General features: G+C 55.1%; 1 protein-coding gene across 1 annotated transcript in view; it reads left to right on the top strand.

Annotated features, from left to right (window-relative positions):
• Positions 1-1,931: 1,931 nt before the first annotated feature.
• Positions 1,932-23,699, top strand: part of LOC121274097 (upstream stimulatory factor 2-like) — a 134,887-nt gene continuing 113,119 nt past the window's right edge. Inside the window, exon 1 of the mRNA XM_041181250.1 lies at positions 1,932-2,153. Coding sequence (XP_041037184.1) covers positions 1,932-2,153 — 222 coding nt within the window. The remainder of the gene's footprint in view (positions 2,154-23,699) is intronic.

The following is a 23,699-nucleotide window of genomic DNA, read 5'->3' as shown; positions in this document are numbered from 1 at the left end:
TGAGCCGGGAGACGAAGACGGCGGAAGAAGAGTTCAGCATCGTACCGAGCCCGAAATTCATTGAGATGAAGGCGCAAGGGTATGAAATTAAGTCCTTTGCTGAGCACTGAACGTTCAGCATCGGAGAGGGGAAGGTCAGGGGGTATGGTGAATACACGGCCGGGGCTGGGATTGGAAGATGGGGTGGGGACAGAGGGACGGGCAGGGGTGGAGGGTCCTGGATGGACGTTGGTGTTGATGAGTTGTTGGAGCTTGCGTTCCTTTACACCTGAAAGAAAGAGACAAAGTTTCTTGTTGAGGCGTCGGATGAGACGAAGAATAAAAATGAAACTGGGGGCAAGGACAGCTTAGAGATCGGGTGTGTCGGTGCTGCTGGAGGGAGAGGTCAATTGTGTTCATATGGCAGCGAATGGCACTGAGTGTGGATCTCAAGATGTGACGGGAACAGCAGTCCGAGGAGCGTTGTATGTCCCAGAGGTACCTGCAATCCTGGGTGGGTTCTAAACATGAGGGATGGAACTTCAGTTGAAATCCACGTGGGGTAAGTCGGAGACGGAGACAGTCACTGAGGAAGGAAATATGGCTGCTGAAGTTCCCTCAGATATAGCGCAATCGCAGGATTAAATGAAAAGTTGGAGGCAGAACAAGTTAGTACCCTGCTATATTCAATTGGGCCCACTGCACTCGATATCATCGCCAGGCAGGCCAAAGGTGAATCGCCTGCTAAGTGTGGAGATGTTTTAAAATTTTTTGACCTCTCTTCCAACCGGTGACCCGACAAGACCTTGGGATGCGCCAAACGTAACAGGGAGAGTCGAGGAGCCTGGGGAGCCTGCCGATTCCTTTATCAACGACCTCTAACCGCACGGCAGAAGGATGTGAGTACGGAGATCTGAAATCCGAACTCATCCGAGACGGAATGGCGGTGGGCGTCGTGGGGGACTCGCTGTCCGGCCTTCTCCGAGCCGAGGGAGGCCTCGCTCTCCACGAGGCTGTCCGGCTGGCCAGGCTGTCCGAGCGGCCAGGGGCCACCATCGGGCCCGTTCTGGGAGGCGAGGGGTCTTCATGGGGACGGAGGCCGCGCCTCGGTTCCACCCACCGAAACACGGTGACCACCCGTCCGAGCCCAGGGTGAACCAACACCAACCACCAAACCACCCCCCCAACCTCCCTCCCCCGCCACCCCCCCCCACCGCCCCCCCAACCCCCTCCCCGAGCCACCCAGCCGGGCGAACAAGACAGCGCTGCGGGGATGGGGGTGGGGGCGAGGCGCACCCCCAGGGAGGACTGATGTCCGGCCAGCCCTGCTGAACACTCCACCTGCCACACACACAGAGAGAGAGAGAGAGAGAGAGGGGGGGGTGGGGGGGGGGCACTTCAGCAGACTCTGCCAGTCGGGGCCAGACGCTCGTCCTCCCGAAGGCAGCAGCTCGACGGTGACGCTGTTCGCAGCCTCTCCCACACCCCACCCCACCCCCCCAGCCTCTCCACCCACCTCCCCCCCCCCACACCACCCCAGCCCGCTCGCGGAGCTGATCTCTTCATTCCCCCATCCCCAGCTCCACCCCCTCACCCCCTCCACCCCACCGAACCCGAACCGAGGGCCCCGCCAACCCTCGGTGAGGGAGGGTCACCCCAGCAGCCCCAGTTGAGGCGGCGCCAGAGCCAGAGCGGCTACCAGCAGAGCCTGGGCCTCCAGCGGCTTCCACGGTGCCAAGGACGACCGTGAGGAGACGGCAGAGACCACGGGGACCGGGGACCAGCACCTCCCCCTGCCACCCCCCCCCCACCCCCCGACACACACAAACACCACTCAGCAGCAGTGAGCCGCCTCCACACTCTACCCCCACCCACAGGACGGCTCCCCTCAACCAGCCCCCCCCCCCACAACCCAGAAGGATTCCAGACCCCGGGATAGTCAGAAGAAGAAGATGACGATGAAGGGACACGCCCGACAGCTGGGACGGATACCACTCCCACCCACCCAGACAGAAACCAGCTCTGCTCACGGTGCCAAACCCACCGCCGCAGCCACTCGGCCCAGCAGATGCGGTGCCAACCGACAGTCGCCAATGGGCAAACCGCGTGAAGCCACCCGGCTCCACCACCAAGATCAACAGCCCCTCGATCCTACCCACCCTCCCGGCCGGACGGCAAGTGAGATGTAGCTCACAGTACATGTCGCTTCCGGTATATCAATACACGGGACCCTGTTCTTTGCAGACAGAAAGAACATGTGCACACAGGGCACCTGTCTCAGCTAAACCAGATAAGTGACAGCCATTCCCTGACTCATTCCTCAGGGAAATGCCTGGACCAATCAGGGTCAAGCTGCCTGGTTTAAATTTCAAGCAATGCTTGGCAGTTAACTTTCAGTCACCATCAGTGATGCATTCTCCATGGCAACGCCACTTGCCAACCAATCAGCACTCTCTTCACGTACAGTAGAAATTGTGGTTTTTCCCCCTTATATTGGTATTCTCGCGAGTGTCCTGATGAGTGCAAGATGAAAAGCTTTGACATGTCTCTTTTTTCAGCAACACTCAAGTTCAGTGTCACCAAATGACTATTAGCATGAACTCTGTTAATGTCATAATGTTAATCGTGCAGCAGTTTAGAGTGAGAGTAGCTACAGTTGCAACACTGAAGTTAAGTACACAAGCCTTGTAACAAGGCGAGACTTGAATCAAACTGTGAGTAACTGTTGTCAGACTATATCCAGGGAATAAGGACTTGGGGGGAGTTGTAGTAGGATGATGTAAGAAGACACCTGACCTAGAGCTTAGGTCAGCAGTATAGAGCTAGGCACAAACATGTAAGTTCATGCCATGGAATCCTCTCCATAGTTATACCCTCCAATCTAAATATGTACATAGTTCAGAAATGTGAATGAATACTTCTTGGTAATTTATACAAGACTGCTTAATGGTGTCTAAGCAGCACACACCATGGGTTGCAAAAACCAAACCAAATACTAGTGTCATCAAACACTCCCAGGATAGGTACAGCACGGGGTTAGATACAGAGTAAAGCTCCCTCTACACAGTCCCCATCAAACATTCCCAGGACAGGTACAGCACGGGGTTAGAAAAAGAGTAAAGCTCCCTCTACACAGTCCCCATCAAACACTCCCAGGACAAGTACAGCACGGGGTTAGATACAGAGTAAAGCTCCCTCTACACAGTCCCCATCAAACATTCCCAGGACAAGTACAGCACGGAGTTAGACACAGAGTAAACCTCCCTCTATGGTCCCCATCAAACACTCCCAGGACAGGTACAGCATGGGGTTAGATACAGAGTAAAGCTCCTTCTACACTGTCCCCATCAAACACCCCCAGGACAGCTACAGCACGTGGTTAGATACAGAATAAAGCTCCCTCTACACTGTCCCCATCAAACACTCCCAGGACAGGTAAAGCACGGGGTTAGATACAGAGTAAAGCTCCCTCTACACCATCCCCATCAAACACTCCCAGTACAGGTGCAGCACGGGGTTAGATAAAATATTTGCACAGCTCCCCCACTGGAAGTACAATTCGGGGAGGTAAACGATATAATTTGACTCTGAGAAACAGTGAATTAATAATGTGAGGCAGTGATGGCATTAATTCACCTTTTACTGCTGCCCATGTTGGAGAAGGATCTATCAAGGCGCAGGAGGATAGATGCCAGTGAATTACAGGTAACCAAGGTCAAGTCTATGTGGGAGTGGTAGGAGGGGTGAAACAAAGAGGAACACATTGCCAAGGATTTCCAGTACGAGCAGATTAATCTCTTGCATTTAAGGGAGTGGGGAATCTATCAAAGCAGAGTTTGTACACCGACAGCTTCTTTCCAGCCAGTACAGGCTGTGGATCCATTCTGAAGAAAAGAGTGACCTCACAGAACAAAAAGAAGAAAATCATTCAGGCCTCATGTCCGTATAAACCCTTCATATATACTTGAGCTGACAATCGAGCAGCAGTACTGAGGGAGCGCAGCACTGTCAGCGTTCAGTACTGAGGGAGGGCTGCACTGTCAGAGGGACAGTAGTAAGGGAGTGCTGCACTGTCAGAGGGTCGGTGCTGAGGAAGTGCTGCACTCTCAGAGGGTCAGTACTGAGGGAGTGCTGCACTGTCAGAGGGTCAGTGCTGAGGGAGTGCTGCACTGTGGGAGAGTCAGTACTGAGGGAGTGCTGCACTGTCAGAGGGTCAGTACTGAGGGAGCGCTGCACTGTGGGAGGGTCAGCACTGAGGGACCGCTGCACTGTCGGAGGGTCAGTACTGAGGGAGTGCTGCACTGTCGGAGGGTCAGTGCTGAGGGAGTGCTGCACTGTGAGAGGATCAGTACTGAGGGAGCGCTGCGCTGTTGGAGGGTCATACGGAGGGAGTGCTGCACTGTCAGGGGTCAGTACTGGGGGACTGCTGCACTGTCAGGGGTCAATACAGAGGGAGTGCTGCACTGTCGGAGGCTCAGCACTGAGGGAGTGCTGCACTGTCATAGCGTCAGTACTGAGGGAGCGCTGCACTGTCGAAGGGTCAGCAGTGAAGGAGTGCTGCACTGTTGTAGGGATGGTGCTGAGAGAACGCTGCAGTGTCGGGGGCTCAGTACTGAGGGAGTGCTGCGCAGTTGGAGGGTCTGTACGAATGGAGTGCTGCACTGTCAGAGTGTCAGTACTGAGGGAGTGCTGCACTTTCGGTTGGGCAGTACTATGGGACTGCTGCACAGTCGGAGGCTCAGTACTGAGGGAGTGCTGCACTGTCGGAGGGTTTGTACTAATGGAGTGCTGCACTGTCAGAGTGTCAGTACTGAGGGAGAGCTGCATTGTCGAAGAGTCAGTACTGAGGGAATGCTGCAGTTTCGGAGGGTCAGTACTGAGGGAGTGTTGCACTGTCGGAGGGTCAGTACTGAGGGAGTGCTGCACGGTCAGGTGTCAGTACTGAGGGAGTGCTGCACTGTCGGAGGGTCAGTACTGAGGGAGTGCTGCACGGTCAGGTGTCAGTACTGAGGGAGTGCTGCACTGTCAGAGGGTCAGTACTGAGGAAAAGCTGCACTGTCAGAGGGTCAGTAGTGAGGGAGCGCTGCACTGTTGGAGGGTCATACGGAGGGAGTGCTGCACTGTCAGAGGGTCAGTAGTGAGGGAGTACTGCACTGGTGGAGGGACATTATTGAGAGACTGCTGAACGTTCGGAGTGTAAGTCCTGAGGGAGTGCTGCTCTGTCGGATGGTCAGTTCTGAGGGAGCGCTGCACTGTCGGAGGGTCAGTACTGAGGGAGTGCTGCACGGTCAGGTGTCAGTACTGATGCAGTGCTGCACTGTCGGAGTGTCAGTAGTGAGGAAAAGCTGCATTGTCAGAGAGTCAGTACTGAGGGAGTGCTGCACAGTCGGAGGGTCAGTACTGAGGAAAAGCTGCACTGTCAGAGGGTCAGTAGTGAGGAAAAGCTGCACTGTCAGAGGGTCAGTAGTGAGGGAGTGCTGCACTGGTGGAAGAACAGTACTGAGAGAGTGCTGCACTGTCATAGTGTCAGTACTGAGGGAATGCTGCACTGTCAAAGTGTCAATACTGCAGGTGTGCTGCATTGTCGGAAGGTCAGTTCTGAGGGAGCGCTGCACTGTCAGATGGTCAGTACTGAGGGAGTGCTGAACTGTCAGAGGGTCAGTAGTGAGGGAGTGCTGCACTGTCGGAGGGTCAGTACTGAGGGAGTGCTGAACTGTCAGAGGGTCAGTAGTGAGGGAGTGCTGCACTGTCAGAGGGTCAGTGCTGAGGGAGTGCTGAACTGTCAGAGGGTCAGTAGTGAGGGAGTGCTGCACTGTCGGAGGGTCAGTACTGAGGGAGTGCTGCACTATCGGAGGGTCAGTTCTGAGGGATTGCTGCACTCTCAGGGGTCAGTACTGAGGGAATGCTGCACTGTCAGAGGGTCAGTACTGAGAGAGTGCCGTACTGTTGGAAGGTCAGTCCTGAGGGGATGCTGCACATTCGGAGGGACAGTACTATGAGAATGCTGCACTGTTGGAGGGTCTGTACTGAGGGAGTGCTGCACTGTCGGAGGGTCAGTACTGAGGGAGTGCTGGACTGTCGGAGGGTCAGTACTGAGGGAGTGCTGCACTGTCGAAGGTTCAGTACTGAGGGAGTGCTGCACTGTCGGAGGGTCAGTGCTGAGGGAGTGCTGCACTGTCAGAAGGTCAGTACCGAGGGAATGCTGCACTGTCGGAGGGTAAGGATTGAGGGAGTGCTGCACTGTCGGAGGGTAAGGATTGAGGGAGTGCTGCACTGTCGGAGGGTCTGCACTGAGGGAGTGCTGCAGTGTCAGAATGTCAGTACTGAGAGAGTGCTGCATTGTCGGAGGCTCAGTACTGAGGAAAAGCTGCACTGAAAGAAGGTCAGTACTGAGGGAGTGCTGCACTGTCAGAGGGTCAGTACTGAGGGAGTGCTGCACTGTCAGAGGGTCAGTACTGAGGGAGTGCTGCACTGTCGGAGGGTCAGTACTGAGGGTGTGCTGCACTGTCGGAAGGTCAGTACTGAAGGAGTGCTGCGCTGTTGGAGGATCAGTACTGAGGGTGTGCTGCACTATCGAGGGTCAGTAGAGAGGGAATTCTGTGCTGTCGGAGGTAAGTACTGAGGGAGTGCCGTACTGTTGGAAGGTCAGTCCTGAGAGGATTTTGCACATTCGGAGGGACAGTACTATGAGAATGCTGCACTGTTGGAGGCTCTGTACTGAGGGAGTGCTGCACTGTCGGAGGGTCAGTACTGAGGGAGTGCTGGACTGTCGGAGGGTCAGTACTGAGGGAGTGCTGCACTGTCGGAGGGTCAGTACTGAGGGATTGCTGCACTGTCGGAGGGTAGGTATTGAGGGAGTGCTGCACTGTTGGATGGTCAGTACCGAGAGAGAGCTGCACTGTGAGAGGGTCAGTAGTGAAGGAGTGCTGCTCTGTTGTAGGGATAGTACGGATAGAACGCTACATTGTTGGGTGATCTGAGGGAGTGCTGGACTGTCGGAGTGTCTGTACTAATGGAGTGCTGCACTGTCAGAGTGTCTGTACTGAGGGAGAGCTGCATTGTCGAAGAGTCAGTACTGAGGGAGTGCTGCACTTTTTGAGGGTCAGGACTATGGGACTGCTGCACTGTCGGAGGGTCAGTACAGAGAGAATGCTGCAGTGTCGGAGGGTCAGGACTGAGGGAGTGCTGCACTGTCGGACGGTCAGTACTGAGGGAGTGCTGCACTATCGAGCTGCACTGTGAGAGGATCAGCAGTGAAGGAGTGCTGCTCTGTTGTAGGGATAGTACGGATAGAACGCTACATTGTTGGGTGTTCAGTACTGAGGGAGTGCTGGACCGTCGGAGAGTCTGTACTAATGGAGTGCTGCACTGTCAGAGTGTCTGTACTGAGGTAGAGCTGCATTGTCAAAGAGTCAGTACTGAGGGAGTGCTGCACTTTTGGAGGGTCAGGACTATGGGACTGCTGCACTGTCGGAGGGTCAGTACAGAGAGAATGCTGCAGTGTCGGAGGGTCAGGACTGAGGGAGTGCTGCGCTGTCAGAGTGCCAGTACTGAGGGAGGGCTGCACTTTCGGTTGGTCAGTACTATGGGACTGCTGCACAGTCGGAGGCTCAGTACTGAGGGAGTGCTGCACTGTCAGAGGGTCAGTACTGAGGGAGTGCTGCACTGTCGGAGGGTCAGTACTGAGGGAGAGCTGCATTGTCGAAGAGTCAGTACTGAGGCAATGCTGCACTTTCGGAGGGTCAGTACTGAGGGAGTGCTGCACTGTCAGAGGGTCAGTACTGAGGGAGTGCTGCACTGTCAGAGGGTCAGTGCTGAGGGAGTGCTGCACTCTCAGAAGGTCAGTACTGAGGGAGCGCTGCACTGTCGGACGATCAGTACTGAGGGAGTGCTGCACTCTCAGAGGGTCAGTACTGAGGGAGCGCTGCACTGTGGGAGGGTCAGCACTGAGGGACCGCTGCACTGTCGGAGGGTCAGTACTGAGGGAGTGCTGCACTGTCGGAGGGTCAGTGCTGAGGGAGTGCTGCACTCTCAGAGGATCAGTACTGAGGGAGCGCTGCGCTGTTGGAGGGTCATACGGAGGGAGTGCTGCACTGTCAGTGGTCAGTACTGGGGGACTGCTGCACTGTCAGGGGTCAATACAGAGGGAGTGCTGCACTGTCGGAGGCTCAGTACTGAGGGAGTGCTGCACTGTCATAGGGTCAGTACTGAGGGAGCGCTGCACTGTCGAAGGGTCAGCAGTGAAGGAGTGCTGCACTGTTGTAGGGATGGTGCTGAGAGAACGCTGCAGTGTCGGGGGCTCAGTACTGAGGGAGTGCTGCGCAGTTGGAGGGTCTGTACGAATGGAGTGCTGCACTGTCAGAGTGTCAGTACTGAGGGAGTGCTGCACTTTCGGTTGGGCTGTACTATGGGACTGCTGCACAGTCGGAGGCTCAGTACTGAGGGAGTGCTGCACTGTCGGAGGGTTTGTACTAATGGAGTGCTGCACTGTCAGAGTGTCAGTACTGAGGGAGAGCTGCATTGTCGAAGAGTCAGTACTGAGGGAATGCTGCAGTTTCGGAGGGTCAGTACTGAGGGAGTGCTGCACTGTCGGAGGGTCAGTACTGAGGGAGTGCTGCACGGTCAGGTGTCAGTACTGAGGGAGTGCTGCACTGTCGGAGGGTCAGTACTGAGGGAGTGCTGCACTGTCAGAGGGTCAGTGCTGAGGGAGTGCTGCACTCTCAGAAGGTCAGTACTGAGGGAGCGCTGCACTGTCGGATGGTCAGTACTGAGGGAGTGCTGCACTATCGAGCAGCAGTACTGAGGGAGTGCTGCACTGTGGGAGAGTCAGAACCGATGGAGTGCTGCACTGTCGGAGGGCCAGTACTGAGGGAGTGCTGCACTGTGGGAGGGTCAGTACTGAGGGAGTGCTACACTGTCAGAGTGTCAGTACTGAGGCAGTGCTGCACTATCGAGTGTCATTACAGAGGGAATGGCTGCACTGTCGGAGGGTCAGTACTGAGAGAATGTTGCATTGTCGGAGGGTCAGTACTGAGGGAGTGCCGAACTGTCAGAGTGTCAGTACTGAGGGAGTGCTGCACTATCGAGTGTCAGTACAGAGGGAATGCTGCACTGTCGGAGGGTCAGTCGTGAGGGGGTGCTGCACATTTGGAGTGTCAGTACTATGGGAGGGCTGCACTTTCGGAGGGACTGTCCTGAGGGAGTGCTGCACTGACGGAGGAGCAGTACTGAGGGAGTGCTGCAGTGCCGGCGGGTCATTACTGAGGGAGTGCTGTACTGTCGGAGAGTCAGTACTGAGGGTGTGCTGCACTTTCGGAGTGTCAGTACTGAGGGACTGCTGCACTGTCGGAGGGTCAGTACTGAGGGAGTGCTGCACTGTCAGGGGGACAGAACTGAGGGTATGCTACATTGTCAGAGGGTCAGTACTGAGGGAGTGCTGCACTGTCGGAGGGTCAGCACTGAGGGAGTGCTGCACTGTCGGAGTAACAGTCTTGTGGGGATGCTGCACTGTTGTTGGGTCAATACCGAGGGTGTGCTGGACTGTCGGAGGGTCAGTACTGAGGGAGTGCTTCATTGTCGGAGTGTCAGTACTGAGGGAGTGCTGCACTGTCAGATGGTCAGTACTGAGGGAGTGCTGCACTGTCAGGGGGTAAGTACCGAGGGATTGCTGTACTGTCAGAGGGTCAGTACTGAGGCAGTGCTGCACTGTCGAAGGGTCAGTACTGAGGGAGTGCTGCATTGTCGGAGTGTCAGTACTGACGGTGTGCTGCACTGTCGGAGGAACTGTTCTGAGGCGATGCTGCACTCTCAGCGGTCAGTACAGAGGGAGTGCTGCACTGTTGGATGGTCAGTAATGACGGCATGCTGCACTGTCAGTGGGTCAGTAATGAGGGAGTGCTGCATTGTCGGAGTGTCAGTACTGAGGGTGAGCTGCACTGTCGGAGGAACAGTCCTGAGGGAGCGGTGCACTGTCGGAGGGTGAGTACTGAGGGAGTGCTGCACTGTCAGAGGGTCAGTACTGAGGCAGTGCTGCACTGTCGGAGGGTCAGTACTGAGGGAGTCTGGACTGTCGGAGGGTCAGTACTGAGGGAGTGTTGCACTGACGGAGGGTCAGTACCGAGAGAAAGCTGCACTGTCAGATGGTCAGTAGTGAGAGAGTGCTGCACTGTTAAGGTACAGTATTGAGAGAATGCTGCGCTGTCGGAGGCTCAGTACTGAGACAGTGCTACAATGTAGCAGGCTCAGTACTAATGGAGTGCTGCACTGTCAGAGTGTCAATACTGAGTGAGGGCTGCATTGTCGAATGGTGAGTACAGAGGCAGTGCTGCACTGTCGGAGGGCCATTTCTGAGGGGGTGCTGCACATTTGGAGAGTCAGTACTGAGGGTATGCTACATTGTCAGAGGGTCAGTACTGAGGCAGTGCTGCACTGTCGGAGGGTCAGCACTGAGGGAGTGCTGCACTGTCGGAGTAACAGTCTTGTGGGGATGCTGCACTGTTGTTGGGTCAATACCGAGGGTGTGCTGGACTGTCGGAGGGTCAGTACTGAGGGAGTGCTTCATTGTCGGAGTGTCAGTACCGAGGGAGTGCTGCACTGTCGGAGGAACAGTCCTGAGGGAGTGCTGCACTGTCAGGGGGTAAGTAATGACGGCATGCTGCACTGTCTGTGGGTCAGTACTGAGGGAGTGCTGCATTGTCGGAGTGTCAGTACTGACGGTGAGCTGCACTGTCGGAGGAACAGTCCTGAGGGAGTGGTGCACTGTCACAAGGTCAGTCCTGAGGGAGTGCTGCACTGGCAGAGTGTCAGTACTGAGGGAGTGCTGTACTAATGGATCATCACTACTAAAGGGGAGCTGCAATGTCAGAAGGTCTGTATCAAGGGAGTGCGGCCCTGTCGGAGGGTAAGTACCGAGGGAGTGCTGCACTGTCAGAGTGCCTTTACTGAGGGGGTGCTGCACTGGCAGAGTGTCAGTACTGTTTGAATGCTGCACTTTCGGAGTGTCAGTCTTGTGAGTGTGCTGCACTGTCGGACAGTCAGTATTGACGGTGTGCTGCACTGTCGGAGGGTAAGTAACAATGGAGTGCTGCATTGTCGGAGGGTAAGTAACGAGGGAGTGCTGCACTGTCGGAGCATCAGTCTTGTGGAGATGCTGCACTGTTGTTGGGTTAATACCGAGGGTGTGCTGGACTGTCGGAGGGTCAGTACTGAGGGAGTGCTTCATTGTCGGAGTGTCAGTACTGAGGGAGTGCTGCACTGTCGGAGGAACAGTCCTGAGGGAGTGCTGCACTGTCAGATGGTCAGTACTGAGGGAGTACTGCACTGTCAGATGGTCAGTACTGAGCGAGTGCTGCACTGTCAGGGGGTAAGTACTGAGGGATAAAAACAAAAAAACTGCGGATGCTGGAAATCCAAAACAAAAACAGAATTACCTGGAAAAACTCAGCAGGTCTTGCAGCATCGGCGGAGAAGAAAAGTGTTGACGTTTCGAGTTCTCATGACCCATCGACACAATACCGAGGGACTGCTGCACTGTCGGAGGGTCACGACGGAGGGAGTGCTTCACTGTCGGAGGGGCAGGATTGAGGGAGTGCTGCACTGTTGGACGGTCAGTTCTGTGGCGAAGCTGCACTCTTATGGGTCAGTACATAGGGAGTTCTGCACTGTCAGGTGTCACTACTGAGGGAGTTTTGCACTGTCGGAGGGTCAGCACTGAGAGAGCGCTGCACTTTCGGAGGGTCAGCACTGAGGGAGTGCTGCACTGTCAGGGGGACAGAACTGAGGGGATGCTACATTGTCGGAGGGTCAGTACTGAGGCAGTGCTGCACTGTCGGAGGGTCAGTACTGAGGCAGTGCTGCACTGTCGGATGGTCAGTACTGAGGGAGAGCTGCACTGTCGGATGGTCAGTACTGATGGAGCGCTGCACTGTCGGAGGGTCAGTACTGAGGGAGAGCTGCACTGTAGGATGGTCAGTACTGAGGGAGTGCTGCACTGTCGGAGTGTCAGTACTGAGGAAAAGCTGCACTGTCGGAGGGTCAGTACTGAGGGAGTGCCGCACTGTCAGGGTCAGTACTGAGGGAGTGCTGCACTGTCAGAGGGTCAGTACTGAGGGAGTGCTGCACTGTCGGACGGTCAGTACTGAGGGCGTGCTGCACTGTCAGAGGGTCAGTACTGAGGAAAAGCTGCACTGTCAGAGGGTCAGTGGTAAGGGAGTGCTGCACTGGTGGAGGGACAGTACTGAGGGAGTGCTGCACTGTCGATGGTCAGTAATGAGGGGATGCTGCACTGTCAGAGTTTCAGTACTGAGGGAGTGCTGCACTGTCGGAAGGTCGGTACTGAGGTTGTACTGCGCTGTCGGAGGATCAGTACTGAAGGAGTGCTGCGCTGTCGGAGGATCAGCACTGAGGTTGTGCTGCACTATCGAGGGTCAGTAGAAAGGGAATTCTGTGCTGTCGGAGGTAAGTACTGAGGGAATGCCGTATTGTTGGAAGGTCAGTCCTAAGGGGATGCTGCACATTCGGAGGGACAGTACTATGAGAATGCTGCACTGTTGGAGGATCTGTACTGAGGGAGCGCTGCACTGATGGAGGATCAGTACTGAGGGAGTGCTGCACTGTCGGCAGGTCATTACTGAGAGAGTGCTGTTTGGTCGGAGGGTAAGTCGTGATGGAGTGCTGCTCTGTAGGAGGGTCAGTACTGATGGAGAGCTGTATTGCCACAGGGTTAGGATTGAGGGAGTTTTGCACTGTTGGACGGTCAGTTCTGAGGTGGTGCTGCAGTTTCAGGGGTCAGTACTGAGGGAGTTCTGCACTGTCAGAGGGTCAGTCCTGAGGGAGTCTGGACTGTCGAAGGGTCAGTACTGAGGGAGTGTTGCACTGTCGGATGGTCAGTATCGAGGGAGTGCTGCACTGATGGAGGGTCAGTACCGAGAGAAAGCTGCACTGTCAGATGGTCAGTAGTGAGAGAGTGCTGCACTGTTAAGGGACAGTATTGAGAGAATGCTGCGCTGTCGGAGGCTCAGTACTGAGACAGTGCTACAATGTAGCAGGCTCAGTACTAATGGAGTGCTGCACTGTCAGAGTGTCAATACTGAGTGAGGGCTGCATTGTCGAATGGTGAGTACAGAGGCAGTGCTGCACTGTCGGAGGGCCATTTCTGAGGGGGTGCTGCACATTTGGAGAGTCAGTACTGAGGGTATGCTACATTGTCAGAGGGTCAGTACTGAGGCAGTGCTGCACTGTCGGAGGGTCAGTACTGAGGGAATGCTGCACTGACGGAAGATCAGTACTGAGGGTGTGCTGCACTGTCGGAGAGTCAGTACTGAGGGTGTGCTGCACTTTCGGAGAGTCAGTACTGAGGGAGTGCTGCACTGTCAGGGGGACAGAACTGAGGGTATGCTACATTGTCAGAAGGTCAGCACTGAGGGAGTGCTGCACTGTCGGAGGGTCATCACTGAGGGAGTGCTGCACTGTCGGAGTAACAGTCTTGTGGGGATGCTGCATTGTTGTTGGGTCAATACCGAGGGTGTGCTGGACTGTCGGAGGGTCAGTACTGAGGGAGTGCTTCATTGTCGGAGTGTCAGTACTGAGGGAATGCTGCACTGTCTGAGGAACAGTCCTGAGGGAGTGCTGCACTGTCAGATGGTCAGTACTGAGGGAGTGCTGCACTGTCAGGGGGTAAGTACCGAGGGATTGCTGCACTGTCAGAGGGTCAGTACTGAGGCAGTGCTGCACTGTCGAAGGGTCAGTACTGAGGGAGTGCTGCATTGTCGGAGTGTCAGTACTGACGGTGTGCTGCACTGTCGGAGGAACAGTTCTGAGGTGATGCTGCACTCTCAGCGGTCAGTACAGAGGGAGTGCTGCACTGTTGGATGGTCAGTAATGATGGCATGCTGCACTGTCAGTGGGTCAGTACTGAGGGAGTGCTGCATTGTCGGAGTGTCAGTACTGAGGGTGAGCTGCGCTGTCGGAGGAACAATCCTGAAGCAGTGCTGCACTGTCGGAGGGTCAGCACTGAGGCAGTGCTGCACTGTCGGAGGGTCAGCACTGAGGGAGTGTTGCACTGTCGGAGGGTCAGTACTGAGGGAGTGTTGCACTGTCGGATGGTCAGTATCGAGGGAGTGCTGCACTGATGGAGGGTCAGTACCGAGAGAAAGCTGCACTGTCAGATGGTCAGTAGTGAGAGAGTGCTGCACTGTTAAGGGACAGTATTGAGAGAATGCTGCGCTGTCGGAGGCTCAGTACTGAGACAGTGCTGCAATGTAGGAGGCTCAGTACTAATGGAGTGCTGCACTGTCAGAGTGTCAATACTGAGTGAGGGCTGCATTGTCGAATGGTGAGTACGGAGGCAGTGCTGCACTGTCGGAGGGCCATTTCTGAGAGGGTGCTGCACATTTGGAGAGTCAGTACTGAGGGTATGCTACATTGTCAGAGGGTCAATACTGAGGCAGTGCTGCACTGTCGGAGGGAAAGTACTGAGGGAATGCTGCACTGACGGAAGATCAGTACTGAGGGGGTGCTGTACTGTCGGAGGGTCAGTACTGAGGGAGTGCTGCACTGTCGGAGGGCCATTTCTGAGGGGGTGCTGCACATTTGGAGAGTCAGTAAGAGGGTATGCTACATTGTCAGAGGGTCAGTACTGAGGCAGTGCTGCACTGTCGGAGGGTCAGTACTGAGGGAATGCTGCACTGACGGAAGATCAGTACTGAGGGGGTGCTGTACTGTCGGAGGGTCTGTACTGAGGGAGTGCTGCACTGTCGGAGAGTCAGTACTGAGGGTGTGCTGCACTTTTGGAGAGTCAGTACTGAGGGAGTGCTGCACTGTCAGAGGGTCAGTACTGAGGGAGTGCTGCACTGTCAGAGAGTCAGCACAGAGGGAGTGCTGCACTGTCAGGGGGACAGAACTGAGGGTATGCTACATTGTCAGAGGGTCAGTACTGAGGCAGTGCTGCAGTGTCGGAGGGTCAGCACTGAGGGAGTGCTGCACTGTTGGAGTAACAGTCTTGTGGGGGTGCTGCACTTTTGTCGGGTCAATACCGAGGGTGTGCTGGACTGTCGGAGGGTCAGTACTGAGGGAGTGCTTCATTGTCGGAGTGTCAGTACTGAGGGATTGCTGCACTGTCAGGGGGTAAGTACCGAGGGATTGCTGCACTGTCAGAGGGTCAGTACTGAGGCAGTGCTGCATTGTCGGAGTGTCAGTACTGACGGTGTGCTGCACTGTCGGAGGAACAGTTCTGAGGCGATGCTGCACTCTCAGCGGTCAGTACTGAGGCAGTGCTGCACTGTCGGAGTGTCAGTACTGACGGTGAGCTGCACTGTCGGAGGAACAGTCCTGAGGGAGTGGTGCACTGTCACAAGGTCAGTCCTGAGGGAGTGCTGCACTGGCAGAGTGTCAGTACTGAGGGAGTGCTGTACTAATGGATCATCACTACTAAAGGGGAGCTGCAATGTCAGAAGGTCTGTATTAAGGGAGTGCGGCCCTGTAAGAGGGTAAGTACCGAGTGCCTTTACTGAGGGGGTGCTGCACTGGCAGAGTGTCAGTACTGTTTGAATGCTGCACTTTCGGAGTGTCAGTCTTGTGGGTGTGCTGCACTGTCGGACAGTCAGTATTGACGGTGTGCTGCACTGTCGGAGGGTAAGTAACAAGGGGGTGCTGCATTGTCGGAGGGTAAGTAACGAGGGAGTGCTGCACTGTCGGAGTATCAGTCTTGTGGGGATGCTGCACTGTTGTTGGGTCAATACCGAGGGTGTGCTGGACTGTCGGAGGGTCACTACTGAGAGTGTGCTGCACTGTCAAAGGGTCAGTTCTGAGGGAGTGATGCACTGTCATAGGGTCAGTAGTGAGGGAGTGCTGCACTGTCAGATGGTCAGTACTGAGGGAGTTCTGCACTGTCAGGGGGTAAGTACCGAGGGATAAAAACAAAAAAACTGCGGATGCTGGAAATCCAAAACAACAACAGAATTACCTGGAAAAACTCAGCAGGTCTTGCAGCGTCGGCGGAGAAGAAAAGAGTTGACGTTTCGAGTCCTCATGACCCTTCGACAGAATACAGAGGGATTGCTGCACCGTCAGAGGGTCAGTACTGAGGCAGTGCTGCACTGTCGAAGGGTCAGTACTGAGGGAGTTCTGAATTGTCGGAGTGTCAGTACTGACAGTGTGCGGCAGTGTCGGAGGAACAGTTCTGAGGCGATGCTGAACTCTCAGCGGTCAGTACAGAGGGAGTGCTGCACTGTTGGATGGTCAGTAATGACGGCATGCTGCACTGTCAGTGGGTCAGTACTGAGGGAGTGCTGCACTGTCGGAGGGTCAGTACTGAGGGAGTGCTGCATTGTCGGAGTGTCAGTACTGACGGTGAGCTGCACTGTCGGAGGAACAGTCCTGAGGGAGTGGTGCACTGTCACAAGGTCAGTCCAGAGGGAGTGCTGTACTAATGGATCATCACTACTAAAGGGGAGCTGCAATGTCAGAAGGTCTGTATTAAGGGAGTGCGGCCCTGTCGGAGGGTAAGTACCGAGGGAGTGCTGCACTGTCAGAGTGCCTTTACTGAGGCGGTGCTGCACTGGCAGAGTGTCAGTACTGTTTGAATGCTGCACTTTGGGAGTGTCAGTCTTGTGGGTGTGCTGCACTGTCGGACAGTCAGTATTGACGGTGTGCTGCACTGTCTGAGGGTAAGTAACAAGGGCGTGCTGCATTGTCGGAGGGTAAGTAACGAGGGAGTGCTGCACTGTCGGAGGGTCAGTATCGATGGAGTGCTGCACTGTCAGACGGTCAGTACTGAGGGAGCGCTGCACTGTTGGAGGGTCAGTACTGAGGGAGTGCTGCACTGTCACAAGGTCTGTACTGAGGGAGTGCTGCACTGTAGGTGAGTCAGGACAGAGGAAGTGCTGCACTGTCAGAGGGTCAGTCTTGTGGGTGTGCTGCACTATCGGAGAGTGAGTACTGAGGGAGTGCTCCACTGCCGGAGGGTCAATACTGAGGGGGTGCTGCGCTGTCGGAGGGTTGGGATTGAGGGAGTGCTGTACTACTTTTGGATGATCAGTGCTGAGGGAGTGCTGCACTGTCACAAGGTCAGGACTTTGGGAGTACTGCACTGTCAGAGGGTCAGTACTGAGAGAGTGCTGCACTCTCTGAGGGTCAGGAATGAGGGAGTGCTCCTCTGTCGGAGGGTCAGGATTGAGGGAGTGCTGCACTGTTGGACGGTCAGTACTGAGGGAGTGCTGCACTGTCGGAGGGTCAGTACTGAGGTAGTGCTGTAAGTACCAAGGGAGTGCTACACTGTCGGATGATCAGTACTGAGGGAGTACTGCACTGTCACAAGGTCAGCACTGAGGGAGTGCTGCACTGTTGGAGGGTCAGTACCGAGGGTGTGCTGGACTGTTGGTGGATCAGTACTGAGGGAATCCTACACTGTCAGAGTGTGAGTACTGAGGGAGTGCTGCATTGTCAGAGGGTCAGTACTGAGGCATTGCTGCACTGTCGGAGGGTCAGTACTGAGGGAGTGCTACATTGTTGGAGTGTCCGTACTAAGCGAGTGCTGCACTGTCGGATGGTAAGTACCGAGAGAGTGCGGCACTGTCAGAGGTTCAGGACTGAGGGAGAGCTGCACTGTCGAAGGGACACTGCTGAGGTAGTGCTGCACTGTCGGACAGTCAGTACTGAGGGAGTGCTGCACTTTGTGGGAGTGTATGCACCGAGGGAGTGCTGCATGTCAGAGTGTCTCTACTGAGGACTTGATGCACTGGCAGAGTGTCAGTACTGAGGGATTGCTGCATTGTCAGAGGGTCAGTACTGAGGTAGTGCTGTACTGTCAGAGGGTCAGTACTGAGGGAGTGCTGCATTGTCGGAGTGTCAGTACAGAGGGAATGCTGCACTGTCGGAGGAACAGTCCTAAGGAAGTGCTGCACTGTCAGATGGTCAGTACTGAGGGAGTGCTGCACTGTCGGCGGGTAAGTGCCGAGGGAGTGATGTACTGTCGGAGGGTCAGTACTGAGGGTGTGCTGCACTGCCGGAGGGTCATGATTGAGGGAGTGATGTACTGAGGATGATCAGTACTGAGGGAGTGCTGCATTTCGGTAGATCAGTACTGAGAAGTGATGCACTGTCACAAGGTCAGCACTGAGGGAGTGCTGCACTGTCGGACGGTCAGTATTGAGGGAGTGCTGCACTGTCAGAAGGTAAGTAACGAGGGAGTGCTGCACTGTCAGAAGGTAAGTAACGAGGGAGTGCTGCACTGTCGGAGCATCTCTACTGAGGGAGTGCTGCACTGGCACAGAGTCAGCACTGAGGAAGTGCTGTACTAATGGGTTATCACTACTAAGGGAGTGCTGCACTGTCGAATGGTCAGTACTGAGGGGCTGCTGAAATGTTGGACGGTCAGGATTGAGGCAGTGCTGTACTGTCAGAGGGGCAGTACTGAGGGGGAGCTGCACTTTCGGAGGGTCAGTACTGAGGCAGTGCTACACTGTCGGAGGATCAGTACTGAGGGAGTGCTGTTCTGTCGGATGGTAAGTACCGAGGGAGTGCGGCACTGTCGGACGGTAAGTACAGAGGGAGTGCTCCACTGTCAGAATGTCTCTACTGAGGAAGTGCTGCACTGTACTGAGGGATTGCTGCATTATCAGCGGGTCAGTACTGAGGCAGTGCTGAACCGTTGGAGGGTCAGTACTGAGGGAGTGCTACACTGTCGGAGGGTCAGGACTGAGGGAGAGCTGCACTATCGGAGGGTCAGGATTGAGGGAGTGCTGCACTGATGGAAGGTCAGTACTGACGGAGTGCAGCACTGTCAGTGGGTCAGTACAGAGGGATAGCTCTACTGTCGGATGATCAGTACTGAGTGAGTGTTGAACTTTAGATAGGTCAGTACTGATGGACTGCTGCACTGTCACAAGGTCAGCACTGAGGGAGTGCTGCAGTGCAGGTAAGTCAGTGCTGAGGGATTGCTGCACTGTCGCAGGGTCAGTACTGCGGGAGTGCTGTACTGTCGCATTCTCAGTATTGTGGGAGTGCTGCACTGTCGGAGAGTCAGTCCTGAGTGGGGGCTGCACTGTCGGAGTGTCAGTACTAAGGGAGTGCTGCACTGTCGGAGGGTCAGTACTGAGGTAGTGCTGTACTGTCGGATCATCAGTGCTGAGGGAGTGTTGCAGTTTAGATAGCTTAGTACTGAGGGAGTGCTGAACTGTAGGTGGGTCTGTACTGAGGGAGTGCTGTACTGTCGGATGCTCAGTACTGTGGGACTGCTGCACTGTCGGAGGGTCAATACTGAGTGAGCGTTGCACTGTCGGAGGGTCAGGATTGAGGGAGTGCTGCACTTTTGGACGTTCAGTCCTGAGGTAGTGCTGCACTGTTGGAGGATCAGGATTGAGGGGGTGCTGAACTGTCGGAGGGTCAGTTTTGAGGTGGTGCTCCACTCTCAGGGTTTAGTACAGAGGGAGTGCTGCATTGTGTGGAGCGTCATTACTGAGGGACTGCTGCAATATTGAAAGTTCAGACTTGAGGTAGTGCTGCTCTGTTGGACGGTCAGTATCGAAGGATTGCTGCACTGTCAGAGGGTCTGTACTGAGGGAGTGCTGCACTGTCAGAGTGTCAGTACTGAGGGAATGCAGCACTGTTGGAGGGTAAGTACCGAGGGAGTGCTACACTGTCGGAGGGTCAGGACTGAAGGAGAGCTGCACTGTCGGATGGTCAGGATTGAGGGAGGGCTGCACTGTTAGAGTGTCAGTACTGAGGGAGTGTTGCGTTTCGTAGGGTCAGTACTGAGGGAGTGCGGCACTGTTAGAGGTCCAGTACTGAGGGAGTGCTGCATTGTCAGAGGGTCAGGACTGAAGGAATGCTGTACTGTCGAAGAGTCAGTACTGAGGGAGTGCTGCACTGTCGGAGGGTCAGTGCTGAGGGAGTGCTGTACTGTTGGATGCTCAGTACTGAGGGAGTGTTGCATTGTCGGACGGTCAGTACTGAGGGAGTGCTGCACTGTCGGTGGGTCAATACTGAGGGATTGCTGCACTATCGGAATGTCAGGCCCGAGGGTGTGCTGCACTGTCGGAGTGTCAGTACTAAGGGAGTGCTGCACTGTCGGAGGGTCAGGACTGAGGGAGAGCTGCACTATCGGAGGGTCAGGATTGAGGGAGTGCTGCACTGATGGAAGGTCAGTAATGACGGAGTGCAGCACTGTCAGTGGGTCAGTACTGAGGGATTGCTCTACTGTCGGAAGATCAGTACTGAGTGAGTGTTGCACTTTAGATAGGTCAGTACTGAGGGAGTGCTGCACTGTCACAAGGTCAGCACTGATTGAGTGCTGCAGTGTAGGTAAGTCAGTGCTGAGGGAGTGCTGCACTGTTGCAGGGTCAGTACTGCGGGAGTGCGGTACTGTCGCATTTTCAGTATTGTGGGAGTGCTGCACTGTCGGAGAGTCAATCCTCAGTGGGGGCTGCTGTTGGAATGTCAGTACTAAGAGAGTGCTGCACTGTCGGGGGGTCAGTACTGAGGTAGTGCTGTACTGTCGGATCATCAGTGCTGAGGGAGTGCTGCACTGTCGGATGGTAAGTACCGAGGGAGTGCCACACTGTCAGATGATCAGTACGGAGGGAGTGTTGCACTTTAGATAGCTTAGTACTGAGGGAGTACTGCACTATCACAAGGTCAGCACTGAGGGAATGCTGCACCGTAGGAGGGTCAGTACTGAGGGAGTGCTGTACTGTCGGAGGTTAAATACTGAGGGGGTGCTGCACTGTCGGAGGTTCAGTACTGAGGGATTGCTGCACTGTCGGAGGGTCAGAATTGAGGGAGTGCTGCACTTTTGGACGTTCAGTCCTGAGGATGTGCTGCACTGTTGGAGGATCAGGATTGAGGGAGTGCTGAACTGTCGGAGAGTCAGTTCTGAGGCGCTGCTCCACTCTCAGGGTTTAGTACAGAGGGAGTGCTGCATCGTGGGAGTGTCATTACTGAGGGACTGCTGCAATATCGGAAGTTCAGTCCTGAGGTAGTGCTGCTCTGTCGGACGGTCAGTATTGAGGGATTGCTGCACTGTCAGAGGGTCTGTATTGAGGGAGTGCTGCATTGTCGAAGGTACAGTACTGAGGGAATGCTGCACTGTCGGAGGGAAAGTACTGAGGGAGTGCTGCACAGTCGCAGCGACAGTACTGAGGGAGTGCTGCACTATCGGAATGTCAGTCCTGAGTGGAGGCTGCACTGTCGGTGTGTCAGTACTGAGGTAGTGCTGTATTGTCGGATCATCAGTGCTGAGGGAGTGCTGCACTGTCGGATGGTAACTACCGAGGGAGTGCCACATTGTCGGATGATCAGTACTGAGGGAGTGTTGCACTTTAGGTAGCTTAGTACTGAGGGAGTACTGCACTGTCACAAGGTCAGCACTGAGGGAGTGCTGCACAGTAGGAGGGTCAGTACTGAGGGGGTGCTGTACTGTCGGAGGTTCAGTACTGAGGGATTGCTGCACTGTTGGAGGGTCAGAACTGTGGGAGTGCTGCACTGTTGGATGGTCAGAATTGAGGGAGTGATGCACTTTTGGGCGTTCAGTCCTGAGGATGTGCTGCACTGTTGGAGGATCAGGATTGAGGGAGTGCTGAACTGTCGGAGGATCAGTTCTGAGGCGCAGCTCCACTCTCAGGGTTTAGTACAGAGGCAGTGCTGCATCGTGGGAGCGTCATTACTGAGGGACTGCTGCAATATCTGAAGTTCAGTCCTGAGGTAGTGCTGCTCTGTCGGATGGTCAGTATTGAGGGATTGCTACACTGTCAGAGGGCCTGTATTGAGGGAGCGCTGCAATGTTGAAGGTACAGTACTGAGGGAATGCTGCACTGTCGGAGGGTCAGTATTGAGGGAGTGCTGCATTGTCGGAGGGTCAGCACTGAGGGATTGATGCACTGTCAGAGGGTCTGTACTGAGGGAGTGCAGCATTGTCGAAGGTACAGTAGTGAGGGTGCGCTGCATTGACGGAGGGTCAGTACTGAGGGGTGCTGCACTGTTAGAGTGTCAGTACTCAGGGAGTGCTGCACTGTCAGAGGGTCTATACTGAGGAAGTGCAGCATTGACGAAGGTACAGTACTGAGGGAGTGCTGCACTGACGGAGCGTCAGTACTGAGGGAGTGCTGCACTGTCAGAGTGTCAGTACTGAGGGAGTGCTGCAATGTCGGAGGGTCAGTACTGAGGGAGGGCTGCACTGTCGGAGGGTCAGGACTGAGGGAGAGCTGCACTATCGGAGGGTCAGGATTGAGAGAGTGCTGCACGGATGGAAGGTCAGTACTGACGGAGTGCAGCACTGTCAGTGGGTCAGTACTTAGGGATAGCTCTACTGTCGGATGATCAGTACTGAGTGAGTGTTGCACTTTAGATAGGTCAGTACTGAGGGAGTGCTGCACTGTCACAAGGTCAGCACTGAGGGAATGCTGCAGTGTAGGTAAGTCAGTGCTGAGGGAGTGCTGCACAGTCGCAGGGTCAGTACTGAGTGAGTGCTGCACTATCGGAATGTCAGTCCTGAGTGGAGGCTGCACTGTCGGAGTGTCAGTACTAAGGGAGTGCTTCACTGTCGGAGAGTCAGTACTGAGGTAGTGCTGTATTGTCAGATCATCAGGGCTGAGGGAGTGCTGCACTGTCGGACGGTAACTACCGAGGGAGTGCCACATTGTCGGATGATCAGTTCTGAGGGAGTGTTGCACTTTAGATAGCTTAGTACTGAGGGAGTACTGCACTGTCACAAGGTCAGCACTGAGGGAGTGCTGCACAGTAGGAGGGTCAGTACTGAGGGGGTGCTGTACTGTCGGAGGGTCAGTATTGAGGGAGTGCTGCATTGTTAGAGGGTCAGTACTGAGGGAGTGTTGCGTTTCGGAGGGTCAGTACTGAGGGAGTGCGGCACTGTTAGAGGTCCAGTACTGAGGGAGTGCTGCATTGTCAGAGGGTCAGGGCTGAAGGAATGCTGTACTGTCGAAGAGTCAGTACTGAGGGAGTGCTGCACTGTCGGAGGGTCAGTACTGAGGGAGTGCTGTACTGTCGGTGGGTCAATACTGAGGGATTGCTGCACTATCGGAATGTCAGGCCTGAGGGTGTGCTGCACTGTTGCACTGTCGGAGTGTCAGTACTAAGGGAGTGCTGCACTGTCGGAGGGTCAGGACTGAGGGAGAGCTGCACTATCGGAGGGTCAGGATTGAGGGAGTGCTGCACTGATGGAAGGTCAGTAATGACGGAGTGCAGCACTGTCAGTGGGTCAGTACTTAGGGATTGCTCTACTTTCGGAAGATCAGTACTGAGTGAGTGTTGCACTTTAGATAGGTCAGTACTGAGGGAGTGCTGCACTGTCACAAGGTCAGCACTGATTGAGTGCTGCAGTGTAGGTAAGTCAGTGCTGAGGGAATGCTGCCCTGTCGCAGGGTCAGTACTGCGGGAGTGCGGTACTGTCGCATTTTCAGTATTGTGGGAGTGCTGCACTGTCAGAGAGTCAATCCTCAGTGGGGGCTGCTGTTGGAATGTCAGTACTAAGGGAGTGCTGCACTGTCGGGGGGTCAGTACTGAGGGAGTGCCACACTGTCAGATGATCAGTACTGAGGGAGTGTTGCACTTTAGATAGCTTAGTACTGAGGGAGTACTGCACTGTCACAAGGTCAGCACTGAGGGAGTGCTGCACCGTAGGAGGGTCAGTACTGAGGGAGTGCTGTACTGTCGGAGGTTAAATACTGAGGGGGTGCTGCACTGTCGGAGGTTCAGTACTGAGGGATTGC

This window comes from Carcharodon carcharias, assembly GCF_017639515.1.
Source record: "Carcharodon carcharias isolate sCarCar2 chromosome 29 unlocalized genomic scaffold, sCarCar2.pri SUPER_29_unloc_3, whole genome shotgun sequence".
Lineage (NCBI taxonomy): Eukaryota > Metazoa > Chordata > Chondrichthyes > Lamniformes > Lamnidae > Carcharodon > Carcharodon carcharias.
This window is presented reverse-complemented; position numbering and strand designations above follow the sequence as displayed.